We start from the raw sequence: 17,371 nt of genomic DNA, 5'->3' as shown, positions 1-17,371 counted from the left end.
GCGGCACGCGTTGCTCCTCGCGTCCTTCGCCTCGAAACGGCGAAGCTGGCATGGCGACCACGAGGGAGGACCGACGCCGCGACGCCGCGACGTGACAATGCATCTACACCATCCACGTCCCGTATCCGCTGCATATGCAGCCGATACACACCGGGTATCCTGAGTAACGTAAGTACGTGCACTTCAATCAACGCTCTCGCGCCATCACACCTCCGTCTCTTTTCCGATTCCTGATCTATATTCGAATCTGCCTTTTTAAATATGTTTTACTCTCTCTTTCTTTCTCTCTTTTTTTCTGTTCTTTATCTGCCTTTTATATCTCTCTCGATATTCGTCCTTCACGCTTTGTCATCTTCCTCGTCGCGATTCTACACGTCTTGTCTCGCTGCAGCCACAGTGCGGTGATTCTTCGTGGGTTGAACGGAATCGTCGGTATCGAAATGATGTTAGGGAGTTTTTGCAATACCGTCTTTCAGATACGGTAACCGTATTGTTTAGAACCTCTATCTATTTCCCTACAGTTGTTTTATGCGCTCTGTGTATTCTGTATGGCCGAGCTCGCGTTGCGCAATCATATCCATACTGAAGACGGATATACGGGAGATACCGGGAGATATCTCTTCGATATTGAATGACTGAATATATTGCGGGACATTTCGATATCCAGATATCCGAGATATGATCACTACAGATATCTGTGTTGTATCCGTAGGAATGAATTTGCAGGAACGCGCATGGAAAATAATAAATTCCGATGAAATAAAATATATAAAGATTTATCAAACATTTATTAATTTCGTCTTTGCGCGACTAAGAACTTTATTTTACGACAGTATCTTTTTAGGCATGCGTAAAGAAAATTATTACAATTTTTACGAGCTATTGCTTTTATATGAATAATTTACGTAAAGAATTTTTTACATCTGTATAAAAATTTACGATAATAACAAGAGGATCGTAAAAGCGATGCTAAGTCATTCGAGCAACGAGATTATTTCCAAGATTGCGTCGAACCTAATGGCTTCGCAAAGTCGGCAGTACACAAAAATATATTTCGACAGATATATCGCATATTGGAGACCATCCGCAAACATTTTCACAAGACTTTTGTTGTTCATACACGGAGAGCGAAAAACTATGTGTGTACAACGCGTCGTTTTGTAAAAAAAAAAGAAGAAAAAAGCGACCGTCTCGTTATAGAAAAATATCGGAATTACGCGCACAGAGAGAGAGAGGTATGTATAAAATTCTAATAGATCGATTATCATCTAATGTTCCGAACTGTTGAATACCGATTATATACGAAATTAATAAGAAAGCTTCTACTTATCATCAATTCATTATCGTTCATTAATATCGATAAACAGCGCGATTAATTTTCTCGAAGAAATTAAACAAATCTCAGTTTTTAAATTGTAACATGGCGTTTTAATAATTAACAATAATTTCCACATGGAAATAATATTAGAAAATACAACAGAATTAACACAGAATTATAAAGATTGTATTATTATATTGCAGATTCTAAAATCCGAAATGCTATTAATTGGAAAAATGCTCACGGTAATATGTTATGCCGCTCGCGCTCGCTCGTTTAAAAATTATTTTATCGTATAATTTAAAGTGCGCGAGAAATGCTCCAGTTTCGTAATTTGTCTAAAGCTTATTATCTAAAGCTGCATTTTGATGCGTGACGTGTGCACCGATTAGCTTGTCCCTCGTCGTATTACCCCCCTTTTGAAGACAGATTTTCCGGTTTTAAAAGCAGATATCTCGAAATCGTGTTTGCCGAGGATCGAAAGTTCACCGGCTCATTGTCGCCGACAATCCGGAGTCGAGTTGCAGTCCTCTCGCGTCACCACGCCCCCCTTTTCCTACCGTATCGCGTCCCAGAGTAATTTAACACGTAAGGGGATGACAACGGACTCGAAACCCGCGTCCTTTTAAGGGCCCGTAAGTGATGATCGTGTTACAGCACTGAATTCACAAAATTTGCCAAGACCGATGAGTTTTTCTCATATTCTTCTCCTGTGTCGATTATAGTGGTTAATAGCGCTATCGAAAGCTCACAACTTTTGCAGAGACAATAGCGAAATAGCTTGCACACACACACACACACACACACACACACACACACACACACACACACACACACACACACACACACATTCCAAAATGATAATCGTCACCGATTAACTGAGCAAATTATATTGAAGATCTATTTTATTTTTGCAATTAATGTTAAAGTAAATCGACCTCAACAGTTATAAACAGTTTTCAGATTATAATCTGATAAAGAAGATAGAAGAAAAAATAAAACTTTAATTTGTTGCAATCTATTTCGAGGGAGTTAACTTTCAGAAAATCTCCGTTACGTTAGACGTGTAAAGAAAAACATATTCTACACATTACATATACCTACAAAGAAAGCTACGTACGTTTATTATCATCTGTCTAATATTCCACGGTATATATCTTCGAAAGTCATTAAATCGGTGATGAGTAATTACATGTCTCTCTTTAAATCACCACCTATATTACAGGGACAATCTTGTACTGCGTCATCCTCGAGATGTCATCCATTTTCATGCGTGACCCGAATTACCCCGATGAGATGCGGATTGATAAGGAATTAATTGTCGCGCCCACCCCACGGAAGGTCGTTTAATTTGCTCGCAACCACGTCGATCGGCTAATCGAGTTAATTACCGTGCGCAGGATAACACGGCGGTGACTTTGCGACAGCTGTATAGCGACACGAAATAACGTAGATGACCCCGTCGCGTCGCAGATGACGTCTCTCTCTTCTTCGGAGTGCGAGGGTGGGCGCATGGTCGATTTATCGTGGCCCATTATCGCCGCCACGATCGTTCCGTGACCGTTATTACCCGCTCGCCCGTAAAGAGGACTCGTCGTCGGGATAATTACTCTAATGGAATAATTTTTTGGAAAAATCTATCGTCGATGCCGCGGGTGCGCACGACACGGCAACAACAAAGGCCACACCCCGAAAAACCGGCGTCCGCGATCCGAGGCTCGCGTTAACCGCGCACGTACGCGACCTCCCGTAAAAGGGAACGATAAACGCAAGAATGAACGAATGTATCGACGATTATCATCGCGCTACTAATCGTCGGAGAGCGCAGCTCTCAAATTATATTTATGTGACCCTCTTGATCGAAGAACGTTTCGCGTTTATCGATCAATCTTCAACTTTTATGAACAATTACAATTTTCAGCTTCTTTTAAGAATAAAAAGAGAAATCTATTATTTCTGAAAAAAATTACTTTTATTACCACACAAATCTTTTTATAGAAGGAATTCTTTTGTATATATATATATATCAAATCCCTAAAATATATAATATTTTTATGTAGATACAATAACACAAAAAATTACTGATTGTTACATGCTGATAGGATATTTGACAAAAATTTGTTAATTTTTTATAAATTACAATTATTAAGATTTGATTTTTTATGTTTCCACAGATCTTAAAATTTATTGTAGTAATTTTTTACTGACAACATTTTTACATACATACGGTAACAGAGAAGAACCAATGTCAGAATACGTTTTGTACCCCATTGGGACTCCGAGGGTTAGATTGATATTTATGATGCTCCGTAAAATGTATCCATGTTGAAAAGAAAACTTTTGTCCCGTGTATCCCTAATCGCCCCTCGCAATCTTGCTGTGTTTTACTTTTTTACGGTAGTTCTTTACGCCAAATATAACGTTTTGAGATCACGTTATGCTCCTAAAAAGTCGATATCTTTTCTGCAGAGATGTGAAAAAAAAACAGATCTGCTCTTCGTACCGAATCAGATTATGTTCTAAATGCCCAACGTACAAATGTACATTATTGTGAATAAAATTAGTCATTTTTACCTTCAAAAATATAATTATTTGAATCGCTAATATACACCGATATCTAATCCACGGTATTTCACTTTCTGGCATCGAGTTGAACGTGTGCATTCTCCAGCATTCGATCGAGACGGTTCTCGAAACCGACGATAGAACTCGTCTCGGGGTAGAAAATACGAGGCCTGACACGGCGACAAAGAGGGCGAAAGAAAGGGAGAAAGGGAACAGGATGGAGAAAGAGCGAGAGAGAGGAAGAGAGAACGAGGAGAGAAGAAGAGAGAGAAGGAGGAAGAAAGAGAGAGAGAGAGTCAATGGGTATAAGCACTAAGCACGTAACTATAAAAGGAGCCGGGGGTTGCGAATCGTCGCTAGATTAAAAAGAGGCTCCCTTTTTCGCTTGCTCTTTTATGCCGATGCGCGCCGCGCCCCACACGCATCGCGTACGGCCTCCTCCTCCTCTCCTCTTCTTCCTCCTTCTCTTCGTCCTCGTCTGTAACGTTAACGTTACACGTGCGCTTACATGTGGGCACTACACGTACATTCGCACATTCACGCGCATCCGATATCTCGCGACCGTCCATCCGCTGGAAAAGCAATTCGATCTGGCGGCGCAAGTACGGTGGGTACAGCCACCCTCCTCTTTCTCGCTCTATCTCCCTCCCTCTCTCGCTCCTTTTTATCTCTCCAGACCTGCTTAAGCGTCGGATTTCCTGATGCTGAATTCGACTTCACGATGTATGCCCACTCTCGCGTTTATCGGAAATGCGAATTGTGGCGAACGCGAGCGTAACGTTTGTCGAGGATACCGGCAACTACTTTGAATACGACTTGATTAAATCATATGAAATACTTGACGAATATTTTCAATCGAGATGTCGCTCCACTTATCAATTAATAATTTATCTGTCTATCTATCTATGTATACTTGACGCATCTTCCACTTTTAAGTAGTAAAATTTCTTTTCAAATAAATCTCCGAAATAAATAGCTTCTTTTAAACTTGACTTTTGCGTCATCCTATGTCTCAAAAAAATTGTAGGTGGCATGTTAACAATTCGATTTCTCAAAATTAAATATTTAGAATTAAATATCTAGATATATAAATATATAAATTGCATAATTATTTTTGAAATGTTTAATCCGCGTGAACCATTCCATCCAGCTGTAACCATTCTGAATTAATTTAAAATGTAACATGCTGTACACGTTAGCACGAGTATTTTTTGTGCACTCACGCAAGTTGCATTTAAATGTAATATATAGTCCTGTATCATAGGGTGAATACTTATTGTTAGAGAAACAACGATGATTAGAGTAAGTGCCCAACATCGTGGCACGCACATAATACCAGCAAACACACAATGCATGTCTATCCGCTTCTATTGCATACGCAAGGCTCACAATGCTCATATTACAATTAAGTACTACGGCTGATCGTATTACCATTCGGGTAATACACAAGGGCACAAAGATAAATGTGAATACTCAGGTACACTAACAATAAGCAGCAATCAGCTGTTGAGATAAGTTTCGTGATCGGAATTAGCATCACTAATGAACTATCTTCTTAGCTTCCAAAAACTTTTTAATGCTCAATAATCTTATACGAATTATTTGTTTTTGTTAATTTTTAACTGAAATTCTTGTCGAACAATTTTTACTATAAAAATGCATTTAATAACTAAACTGTGACAAAAAAATGTAATTTATCCGTCTCAAAGTCATTGCATTATAGCGCTTAATCAGCAGCTTTCGCTTCAAGTTTTCATCTTTGAACTGTCTGACGGTTCTCCGAGCCAAGCTCGAGTCATATGAATTATGATCGTTCGATTCTCGCTCGATTCCGTCGTCTTTATCCCGAAAACAAGAGAGAGAGAGAGAGATAAGTGAGTAAAAAAGAGAATGAGAGAGAAAGAGCGCTTGTACACGCGCGGATACAGGCCCATCGGTAAATGGATGGATGAATCTGAGCGAAAAAGGGTGCCTTTGAGCTGCCGAGTCCGTTGCTGCCAGATTAATTAACGAAGCACTCGCCCGGGGGCCGGAGGAGGATCAGCAGCAACTCCGTTATCAGGGTGGAGAGCTAATAGACAGATACCCCTGCCTACTTATCTATCAGTCCACCTCTCGATCAACCGCCTTCCCATCGAACGGCGAATGCCGCCACCATTCCCGTCAATCGTTAACTAATCGCTCGTGCTACTACCATCATCAATATATCACTTCAATCAGTGCATTTTCTACCATTCTCGCTCTTTCTCGCCCCTTTTGCGACAAAAATTTAATAAAGAAAAAGGCATAACAATATTCAATTGTTTCATATCCAAAATTAATATATGAGCTTTAAAAATATTTTTCAAATTTAAGAATTTAGCAGTACGTAAAAGGCGTTTTTACTAATTCCACATATCACCCGAATAATTATTTTTAGGATATATATTTCTTTATATTGATATATAAACAAGCGGTTTAATAAAGCAATAAATTTTTATAATTCCTTTTCTTTCCTTTAATTCGGAATATTATATAAAATGGCTATAATAAAAGAGTGATTATTTGCTTATGCATTTTGAAAATCACTCAAATTGGAATTCTATTTTCTCCTTAATATACTTCAACAAAGTTTCTAATTATTTTCCTATATTCTATTCGCCAATGGTTATTTCCGTACATTTCTTTCGAAATCTGAAGATCTCGTGGGTCTCGAAGCGTTCAGAAAGAGTTTAAACGTAATCGTCGCGTCGAGAGAGATCGTCGGCCGATTGTTTTTCGCGTTACACACAGATCTGCCAAAGATTTCGAAGCGTCCATCTAAGTAATTACTGCAGCTTAGGAGCGTCGTCAGGGTTGGGGTCAGCGATGGTGATTAAACGTGAGATAAGATACAACCGTGTTCCGCCTCCACCGCGCACATGCGATATGCGGTTCTTTCTTTCGTGTTAAACCGAGTCCCTTAATTGAAGTAGCAGCCTTTTGAATATTCCTAACAACGTGCTATACATGAAATGTTATGGCACAGCGGTCAACGCGCGATGATCCCCGAGCACGCATCAAGATCCTTGATACGCGATTATAAAGTTCAACATTTCACTCTAATGTTTACTCCTTCTTTCACGCACTCTCTGATGTTAGTTTAATTTTTTTTTTAAGCTATACTTTCTTTATTATCTCTCATATCAGACACGCTCAATTTATAAAATTACATGTACACGATATACCTTTACGAAATATGTCGAGAGAGAAAACGTATTATATCGCGAGAACAAAAGAGAGCGTGCGGAAGGGAACTGAGGATAGCCTGCGTAATATTTTCTCGGCATTGAAATTAATTCACGAAAAGAGACTGGCGTATATTATACGCAAATGCGCACGGCCTTTTCTCCGCGCTAATAGACTCGTCTGCTCTCTTGCGCTTTCACTTTATAAAGCACAACGTTGACCCCGGCGTTCTGGGGATAATCGACTGAAAATAACCCCAAGAGACGGGCACCGGGGACCCCCCTGGGTCCCTGATAGACTCGTTCTTCAATACAGCCTGGTGCATCTGTTCCTTTTGAAGGAGGACGAATGACTTCGACAATTAGAGGAGCAGCGGCAGTAGCGGGAGAAATCCTAATCGAAAGACCGCTCACGCCGCTCGACCTGCTTCTTATTTCTCGCTTACAATGATCGGGATCGCCGAGATTACGCGATCGTACATCTGCGGGGATATTATCCGAAGACGTAATGGAGACTGCGTCAGCAGTCTCCATCTCGGTTAACCCTGAAGAGGACGAGAAAATTTAAGCATAAGACGTGAACAGATAAAAGAAGTTGCAATAAAAAATGAACACGATATATTCAGCAATCTTATTAAATAAATTAAATTATATTCAACTCTATATTTCTAAACAAAAGAAGAAAATTAATAATTTGTTCAAAGTGAAGGAAACATTACATTTCAAAATTAATGAATTGAGTTATGAACGAAAGACGCCAAAATGTATTTAGACAAAATTGCGCAATTAAAAACTATCTTGTTAAAAAAATTAAATTTAAAAAAATATTATATATCTTTTAATTTAATTAATAAACGTTATGAAATGGAAAACAGCGAAATGTGTTCGACGATATCGCAACCGAGATCCTATTTGATCTCCGCCATTGTAGCGGTCGAGGATTAACGTTGGTGCGCAGTCAGACATAATTGGCCTCTGCTCATAGAATTTGCTACAATTAAAGCATTTGCATAACGCGATGGCGTGTCGGGGAATATCTTTTCATCAAACTGATGAGCGACCAGCGGTGCAGCGTATTATATACACGAGGTGATAGAGATTGTCGGGGACGGACACGCTAAGGGGTTTGTTCGTTTAATACTCATCCCTAACTATTCAATACCAGTACCATTGCGGGAGTGTAACTTCTTGCTTGCATTCAAATCAAGGGTTGGCAAATGCTTTTTTTTTCTTCTTACCTTTTCAAACCGCCTCAATAGCAAGCTTTAACTGACTGAATATACAAAAGAAAAGATAAATAAAAGCTCTCTTTATAAAAAAAAATGTTACAGTTTGCGCAAATAGTCTCCATTTTACATTTCCGATTTTCTTCCATATACTATAAAATAATAAAAATAAATATTGTTTGAATACGTCGAATGCGAATACGTAAAATAATCGTAGAACGATGCGAAAAACGCGCGGTGCCCCGGAGAATATAAATAACGGGCGTTTTTATCGCTATACGCATTACGCGAGGGTTGTTCGACTAAAAGACCTCCGTACAAAATCGAAAAGGCCGAGCTTTAAATTCAACCTGAGTGCAGACAACGTCGTGATTACCGGAGCGCAGCCCGCGCGATCGGCGTGGTTCGCGGTTGAACGAAAGTGCTAAACGACACTAATAAGGAAGTAATAGCAATACGCGGGGAGAGGCAGAACCGTGCGGCTCTCGACGGACCGGCGAGAGAGGGGGCGGCTTCCGCGCGCAATTACGGATTTTGAGTGACAGATGCTCGCCCAGTCGGCAGTCGGAAGATTAAAACAAGTAATCAAAGTCCCGGTAGAGCCACCCCGGGATGGATATGGATGGATGCACGCCTCCGGCCCCTCCTGCCCCCTTCCGCGCTCCACCCTTCTGTCACCCTTCCGGGCGTCCCCTCGCCCCCTCTGTTCCCGCTACCCGTTTTTCCTCCCCTTTCGTCGTGTCTCCTCGCCTCGAGCCACCCTCCCCCCCGTACCCCGTACGAGTTCCGCTCCTCCTTTACTCATCTTACTCCCTCCTGGAAGTAGCAAACCACCAAGGGTAAGCCCCGCTACTATAATATCCACCTATAGCCGTCATCAAGGCGCGCCCTGAATGCTCCTTTAAGAAAATGTTCCTTTCGCGAGCAGTCGCGTAGGAAGGTTATTAGGCGTCTTGAAGAGGCCGGGCGAGGGCGGGGGGAGGGGGCAGGACTCGGGATGAGTTATATTCAAACGACGCAGATTCTCTCTATCGTGCTTAAAATGCTAAAGACGTGTCGGCAACAAAATAGGAACACGTATTCTTCGGAGGCAAAAGAAATCGATGAGAAAACGACAATCGTTATTACTATGACAATAATATTAGCGTAAACATACTTGAGTCTGAATTGAGAGCATAAACAAGCTTTACTTTTCCTGAAAGTTTAATTATTACAAATGTTAATTTAAATAAGCTTACTTCGAGACCTCTTTAAGGTGTCTTATTAAGAGTGGACCAATTGGATCTAATGGATTAGTCACCGTTGCGAGAGTGCGAGATAACGCGATTTTTGACATAAATAAAAATTTGTATGGCGCTTACCGAGATCGTTTGGGGTACCGTCGCCAGCACAATTAGGACCCGAAACCTTACTGTTACGCGCTCGATTGTCCCACAATGGAAGGACCATAAACCGAGGGCGGTGGACAAGAATCCCTCGATTAGACTCGGCAGTACAATGCCGATATAATCTGACCACTTAATCGGCAAAATATAATAGTGAATTGAACGATTACGTTTGCAATCTTGTACCGTGGCTACTGGAGTACAAAGCGAGTTATTTCAGTGAAACTGGGATGAAATATTGCTCGCGCGATTTGAAATATGCTTTCGGAGTAAATACTAATGAAATCGTAAAAACAAAAGCGCACCAATACACTTCGCAAATCTTGTTTTCTGTAGAAAAAGCAAATTATACAATACAACGACAGATGTAGGGAATATAAATTACCTATATTCATTTACTTTTTACTTTTCAACATTTTTGTCAAAACTTGATTACCTTCGCACGAGAATATTCTCGAAGAATGATAAAAAGGCAAATGAATGTGAGGAAAAGGTTCCGTTTTTATCTTTCCTTTCTATCTTATATTTTGCAACGATAACGAGAAGCCGCATCGCTGCAACATACGACTTGTTGACGCACGGCGCGGCGCGGCGGCGCCGGCGGTGCCGTGAGACGCGAATGTGATTAGTCTTGAGATTCTCATGCGCGCGCGGGGGTGACGAGCCGGGATTGGATTTGGCGTGGGGATGACGCGTAGGGAGGAACGAAGGATGAGCCGTTTATCTCAGGCGTCGCTTTTCGGTTTTTCTCCCTCTCGCGATCTCCCGACGTTCTCGCGACGCGTTCCAAGCTCATCGCTTTCCTGAGAATCACGGCTTCCATCTCATCTCTCTCTCTCTCTCTCTCTCTCTCTCTCTCTCTCTCTCTCTCTCTGGTTACTTTATCCGCCTTCCTCGGGGGCGTTCCCCGAGACTCCGTGGTGCCCCAACGCGGGTATATCCTATCTTCGCGAAATAATAAGCTCACTCTACTAAATTTATCATGAGCAGCCTTTAGAAGCAGCAGCCTCCGCCTCCGCCAACAACGCGCGCCAGCTTACCTATACCTACTAATATTGTAACGGCTTTTAATTCCGTCATTTACCTCATGTGCTGCACGCGTTCTAATTATCTTATGGCGGCATCCGCACGTATACACACACGCACACACACACGCACACACACACACGCACGCACACACACATTTTATATATATTATATTTTGGCGTGAGTTTTTTTTTTGAATAATCGCTAAAGCATAATTTACCGAAGGTCTGTTGAACATCTCTTATATTTTGTAAAACTTAAATTAAAACAAAAATACTTTCTAATAATTTTAAATTGTATATTCATATAATTCTCTAAATTAAAAAAAAAATTGTTAATGTGCAATCTGTATGTAAATATCGATTTTCTGAGCGTGAATATCATGTCGTTATATTCTGCACATTTATTAACGATGAGAAAAGAAGAAAAAAATCCGAGATATAAGACATTCCACGCGTCACATCTTTCATTCAGAAAAAAAATCAAATTAATCAACATGTTTTTATCTCCCTGTACGTTAAATTTATCGGCCATCGTGCTTGTGTTTTCCTTTTTCTACTATCCGCTCTTAAGATACAAAATCGCACAAATAAGTATAACATGCATATATGGAAGGAGCATGTAAATACATTATATTGTTTTATAGTAAAACGTGTATATAATTTTTTAGATTTTGTTCATTTTACATAATCAACTGTAATATTAATTTGAACGCATTTGAACTATGTTCTATTGCATTATGTGTCATAATCTATTATATTATATTACATTAAAATCTATTATGTTGTACATATCCCTTGAACAAAACCTAAATGCAAGCTTAATTAACCGATTCAAAGTATTGTTTGCTATCTTTTGGATTCGGTTTAATAGTTTTGGAATCGGGTTGCCAATTTGCAGGACATACCTCGCCGTGCTTCTCGACAAACTGGAAGGCCTTGATCAATCTCAATGTTTCTTCGACGCTCCTGCCAACCGGGAGATCATTGACGCAAAACTGTCGAAGAACTCCCTCCTTGTCTATGATGAAGAGACCTCTGAGAGCGATTCCCGAGTCTTGCAACAAAACATTGTACTTGTTCGATATGGTCTTATTGAAATCGCTCAAAAGAGGATAGCCCAAGTCTCCTCCGAGGCCACCCTGTTTCCTCGGGGTATTAATCCATGCCAAATGGCTAAAGTGCGAATCTGTCGACACTCCGATCACTTGTGTATTCAGAGCTTCAAACTCCGAGACCTTCTCACTAAATGCAATTATCTCCGTTGGGCAAACAAATGTACTGCAAGTAGATTATAAAAATTCAATATTACAGTTATATTAAATGTATGTTAAAAATGATAATCGAGACAAAATTATACATACAAGTCTAATGGGTAGAAAAACAGAACAACGTATTTCCCTTTGTAGTCGCTCAACTTGATCTCCTTGAAGTCGCCTTTAACTACTGCGGTACCAGAGAAATCCGGAGCGGGTTTCTGAATCTGCGGTCCATCGCTGAGTAGTTTTGAGCTCACTGTGAAATTACGGACACCTCTCGCAAACGATGTATTGTCAGTTCTCGCCAGCGAATCAGTCGCAGTGGCAACCTGCAGATAATATATCCAATCTGAAGAGACGATGATTGTACTTTTGTTTGCATCGAGACGTCAATGCGGCGCAGAAATAAATACATTTGCATGCAATGAGTCAGCAAAACGCTGAAGCTTAATCGAAACAAGATACACGAATTCCGTAGCACCTACCAACGTTCCAGCTCGTGTACGTAGCGAAGCAAGTAATCGAAACATCGCAAAACAGATAATGCGGACAACTGCACACCCTAAACTCCGCTGTGCAGTTGTTTGTAAAACTCACAGAATCGTAGAACCGAAAAATGTAGATGCAAGAAGTTTCGTCAACCCCTCACACCGACACGCGAACTCCACTACCTGCACAACCGGCAGATGCGGAATAAACAGGTTATGAAACACTTAGAGGTGGTATGGGTGGTACATACATACATATAACATATAACATTGAAAGAACACGAGTTCTTACAAAATTGTTTTATGCGCAAAATATTACAATAAATTTGGAAATAGCAAATATTTACAATGTAATTATGTAGAAATAATTATAAAATTGGAAAAACAAAAATTGACTGCGTTTACTCGAATAAAAAATTATAGAATTATATAGTTCCTCGTTTACATCGAAAAAAATCTTTGAAAATCATAAATCCTTAAAAAGAAAATTATTATTTTAATACATGCAAAATGGTTGAAAACGTGATAACGCGATATTTGAATGTAATCAATAGCAAATTGCAAAAAAAAAATGTTTGCAAGCAACACACAAAACAGAAATATAATCATGTATTTATTCAAATAACAATATTATAGAAGTCTTATGTTCATTCTTATTAAAATATATATATGTATATATATATATATATATTTATATATCTGTATATGATATATAGATTTTTATGTAATGGTACTATTAAACAAATATTTGACTATTCACACATTGCATATTACTTCTATCAAATTATATATAACTTTAAAATATCTTAAATGTACTATAAATCATATACATTTCTTATACCAGTATTGAAGGAGAAAACGTTATTAAATGAAGCATACTCGGAAAGCAGATTCAGATTAACTTCTCTTCATTTAACTGAAATCTCTATATGAAAATTATCAAGACTTACACGATTGATGCGAGAAAACGAAAAAAATCAGTTTTATCGGGATGCAAATTCTACAATTGAAAGTCGTTACTCAATGATTCTTTTTAGATTTTAAACGTGAATCGAATTACTATTAATTCAGTAAATTTATCAATTCACTAAGAAGACGTGTAATCACAATGTTCGTTATATCCTCTAGTAACCGATAACGCAAAACGATATTTCATATACATGTAATCTCGTATTTTTAGCGATTTGAACAAAGTTCTTTCAATTGGAAGCCGTGGCTGTCGCGGTCGGTGCGGGAGTGGACGTTGATGTAGATTCCTCCGTCACGATACGCCGATTTTTCTTTATCCTCTTCCATTCACCGTTCGTGTAATTCATTTGGAAATGAGTTTCGACCAACATCGGAACAGTTGTTCCGTCCGACTGCGTTACTTCTTCTATATTCTCCGAGAGCATCACTGTGACTATATTGCCCAATTTTGGACAAGGATTATCTACAAGCGAAACAATCGATAGTGTATCGGTGAAATATAATCTATAAAGAAAAAGGTATACGTGGAAGATAGACATACCTCTAGAACCAGCCATAAAACCTAAGATAAGGGCTTTTTCTGGACGCGTTACTTTGTTCGCAGTTCTAAACATTTCTTGCGCTTCCAACATTTGTTCACGCTGTAAATCAATAACAATGAATAGCGCGAGAATCTTATATTTATAACAATACAGATAATGAAATCAAATGGTGCGCGTAACTTACCGTAAGAGATAGGCCTTTTCTTGGATTAGCCGCCGCATTAGGTTGCGTGGTAGTCTGTATACGAATCTGCGTAACTGTTTGAGCCGGTCTGACTGTTTGCACGGCGACTGGCGTGCTTTCCACAGGTGCTATCACCGTTGATGCGGCTACCGCTATCACGGTAGTGGGCGTTGTGGTGGTAGTAGTTAACGTAGTAGCTATGTAACGCAAATGTTCAATCAAAATCCAAACAAAACGACATGGACTTTAGTACCTGTAACGTTGGTCTTACATGTTTGCTGCGTAGTCGTAACCGAAATGCTGCTTGGCGTGCTAGGTGCGGTATAGGATTGCGCCGTAACTACCACAGCTGGTGGGACTGGCGTGGCAGGCGGATTAATCGAGGCCAATCCTTGCGCGTACTCTGGAGTTGTCGGAGTTTCCGCAACCGGTGAAGCCACTGAAGCAGCTGCTGCCACAGCGGCCGCTTGTGCTTCCGCGACTTTTTTCTGCTGCTCCTCCATCTCCAGCATCTTTCTCCTCTTCTTCGCTTGTGCGTATCCGAGAGGCTGCTCGTTAATATCCAGTAATTTAATACCGCCATCTTTTCGAATTCTACTGCCGATCGACGTTCTGTTAGACACAGAGGTGTTTGTGATCGACGGGGATCGAAAACCGCTCGTTGGAACTCTGCTTGGGATTCCCTTCAGAGGTGCTGAAAAGTTTGAGTAAATGCCACGTAGTACATCGCGAAAATAACACTGAAAAATATCATGACACGCATTTGGCAGACAGATGGCAGGCCAGTATCACACTAATTAGAGTCCCTCTAATAAGAGTCGCGACACGTAGCAGCAACTTTTGATTGGTTCGCATTTTCGGCAAAAGTATGTGAAACAGAAAGAGAAAGAGATATACGAGTAACATACATTCATATCGCTTTCTTTTTCTCTCTTATTTCGCCGAAACTCTGTCGCGACTCTTATTAGAGGGACTCTTAAAACTAATCAGCCACATGCGTTTTTCCGTGAGTCGCGAACGCCTGATCGCGCCGTCTAGATTTATGAACAAATCCAGCAAAATACTCATTTGCCAATTGACGCTCTCACCAAGAGTCGAATTGGGCATATACTAGTGGAGAGTCACCCCCCCCCCCTCACTAAGAGTCAGAAATAATATTTTTGGGAAGACATCGTATCGGACACCCGTAACGATCTACCCCAAAATACTTACTTGTATCAGTCATTTTTCTCGGCATCCCTCTACTTCTCACTGGTACGGTGGGAGCTGTGCTCTTCTTAAGATTATTAGCGGCATCGATACTTTTTTGAAGTAATTCCGCTCTCAAAGCTGCGCTTTTTGTTTTCCTCTTAAAAATGAAATGCTTAACTGGCATGGGATGCTGACCTACCACTGAAGTCAACGCAGTCTTGTTAAGATAATGACACTCTAAGGGAAGCATAGCAGGATCATTCTGCTTCTTCATAAGTTTCCTTAAGTCATTGACCAAGTCCCCGAAAATTGACCTATGCTCATCCAAATCAGTGATGTCCGTATTTAAAGAACCGGTCGATGGAAAAGTCTTCATCGCTTCGGATAGCACTGATACCCACAGCTCACTGTCCAGAGACGCAACCTCAATGATCTCTTCCAGTTCCACACGCCACTGTCGCAAATTTATAAATAAAAAGCATTTTAGTGGAATAAGAGGTAAAACGAAGGAAATGTGCGCGAAAGAAATTCTTATATAAATCTCATACGGAAATTATAATTTTCCCAACTCAAACGAACGAGACAATCGTAGATCCCTGTAAAATTGTAAATACCAGTCCTACGTAGTTCAGGTACTAAGCATTTCAAAAACATCGCGCAATTGAGAAAAATCAAATGGATGGCGAATATGCGTAAATAGACGAGAATCAAATAGAGAAATGTGAACGTAACGTTAATTTTACTCGCGCAGAGAGCAACCGCGTTCTCCGCATCTCCGCATCTCGGGGGGAGCAGGAGCAATACTCGTCGAAAGTGTGCAGCAAATATCGTGATAGACGAGAGCGCTTACCTCTTCAACATTGCGCCTGGGTATGTGAAAGAATGACAGGAGTAACTTGAGCTTGACCTGCGTTTGCAGGTCGGGAAAACAATCCTTGATGTTGCGCAACACCTCGGCATTGAGCTGTGAACAGATCGAGCTGCCGGTCCAGCTATCGTTTGACGTACCGAGCTTGTTATGAAGCCACAACGACGTATCGCTATCCCTCACATTCGCCATATTGGAGTCGTATGCTTCCGGCGCGTGCCGTACCTCGCCGTAACGCGCCACGTGCGGTTCCCGCCACGAAGCACCGCGCGTGCGCGCATCGTCGTACAAGGCCGATATTCATTGGGAGCTTTTCCTTTCCCAGGCGACCCAAGTGTCGACAGAGTCGACAGTCGACACAAATAGAATTATACATTATACATGGTTATATCCATCGTTCATGCGTTCCGCGAGAGATGCGCTATCGGCTGTTCTATCCCATGCGAGATTCCAGAAACGCTGAAGTCGATCCCATCTAATCCCCGCGTCCGACGTTCGACCGATAAATCCTCGATCCATAACTAGAGACCTTATATAGAGTCTGGTCTCATAAGACGATTTTGTCAAAATCCTACGAGAGAGAATACACATTCAGTACATTGACTATATATCTCACTTTCTCTTTCTTTTTATCTTCTTCTTTGTCTCTTTTTGTTTCTCTCGTTTTTGACAAAACTTAGCGGAGCAATCAAAACTGGCTGTCTTATGGCCAGACTAATTCGAGGGTCTGTATCCACAAGAAAAAGAGAGATAACATTACGTGGCTGTCCTACAGGTATGCATGCACAGTACACGAGCGGGACTCAATTGACCACGTCGTCAATTGATTTAAAATAAAAATATCCGATTGGTTGGTTCAGGCGAAAGCTCCAGGTATCGGGGGCTGTGAGTGGCTGTGGTCAAACGGGACGCTCCCTTCTGCTTACCAGCGCGAATTCGGGCAAACCAAAAAGGCGGGCAACAGACAGACAGAACCAATCATGCGGCACTCCACATTAGGGTGCGTTTTAAAATGCAGTTCAATGCAGTTGCAGTCGTTGCAGTGCCGAAAATCTATAGCACACGTGACGTGGACTGTAGAGTTACGCTAGGTCTACAATGCGAGTCGTAAAGTCGTGGTGAGTCGTAAGAATTGACTAATCACA

At 40.7% G+C, this 17,371-nt stretch overlaps 2 protein-coding genes across 2 annotated transcripts; both read right to left on the bottom strand.

Annotated features, from left to right (window-relative positions):
• Positions 1–1,140: 1,140 nt before the first annotated feature.
• Tpx-3 (thioredoxin peroxidase 3) lies at positions 1,141–12,708 on the bottom strand. Its single transcript, XM_077415503.1, has 3 exons — positions 12,470–12,708; positions 12,090–12,313; positions 1,141–12,006 (listed from the first exon to the last, which is right to left on the bottom strand). The coding sequence occupies exons 1-3, from the start codon at positions 12,512–12,514 to the stop codon at positions 11,547–11,549; spliced, it is 729 nt and encodes a 242-aa protein (XP_077271629.1). The 5' UTR covers positions 12,515–12,708; the 3' UTR covers positions 1,141–11,546.
• Positions 12,709–13,068: 360 nt separating this feature from the next.
• Positions 13,069–16,446, bottom strand: Nelf-a (Negative elongation factor A). The gene is made up of 6 exons (XM_077415495.1): positions 16,209–16,446; positions 15,380–15,812; positions 14,439–14,861; positions 14,168–14,364; positions 13,983–14,082; positions 13,069–13,904 (listed from the first exon to the last, which is right to left on the bottom strand). Exons 1-6 carry the CDS (start codon positions 16,416–16,418, stop codon positions 13,672–13,674), a joined length of 1,596 nt encoding a protein of 531 aa, XP_077271621.1. The 5' UTR covers positions 16,419–16,446; the 3' UTR covers positions 13,069–13,671.
• Positions 16,447–17,371: the final 925 nt, after the last annotated feature.

The sequence above is a fragment of the Temnothorax americanus genome, unplaced genomic scaffold, assembly GCF_048541705.1.
Source record: "Temnothorax americanus isolate GAGA-0224 unplaced genomic scaffold, ASM4854170v1 Scaffold4, whole genome shotgun sequence".
Taxonomy (NCBI): domain Eukaryota; kingdom Metazoa; phylum Arthropoda; class Insecta; order Hymenoptera; family Formicidae; genus Temnothorax; species Temnothorax americanus.
Note: the sequence above shows the minus strand (reverse complement) of the source record. Positions and strands in the feature narration are given on the sequence as shown.

Coding starts and splice junctions, on each gene's coding strand:
- Tpx-3 (XM_077415503.1), bottom strand. CDS start 12,514: ATGTTTCGATTACTTGCTTCGCTACGTACACGAGCTGGAACGTTG. Junction 12,314..12,469: donor GTACACGAGCTGGAACGTTG/GTAGGTGCTACG, acceptor TATTATCTGCAG/GTTGCCACTGCGACTGATTC. Junction 12,007..12,089: donor TTTTTCTACCCATTAGACTT/GTATGTATAATT, acceptor ATCTACTTGCAG/TACATTTGTTTGCCCAACGG.
- Nelf-a (XM_077415495.1), bottom strand. CDS start 16,418: ATGGCGAATGTGAGGGATAGCGATACGTCGTTGTGGCTTCATAACAAG. Junction 14,862..15,379: donor GAGAAAAATGACTGATACAA/GTAAGTATTTTG, acceptor CAAACTTTTCAG/CACCTCTGAAGGGAATCCCA. Junction 13,905..13,982: donor TTTTATGGCTGGTTCTAGAG/GTATGTCTATCT, acceptor TTTCGCTTGTAG/ATAATCCTTGTCCAAAATTG.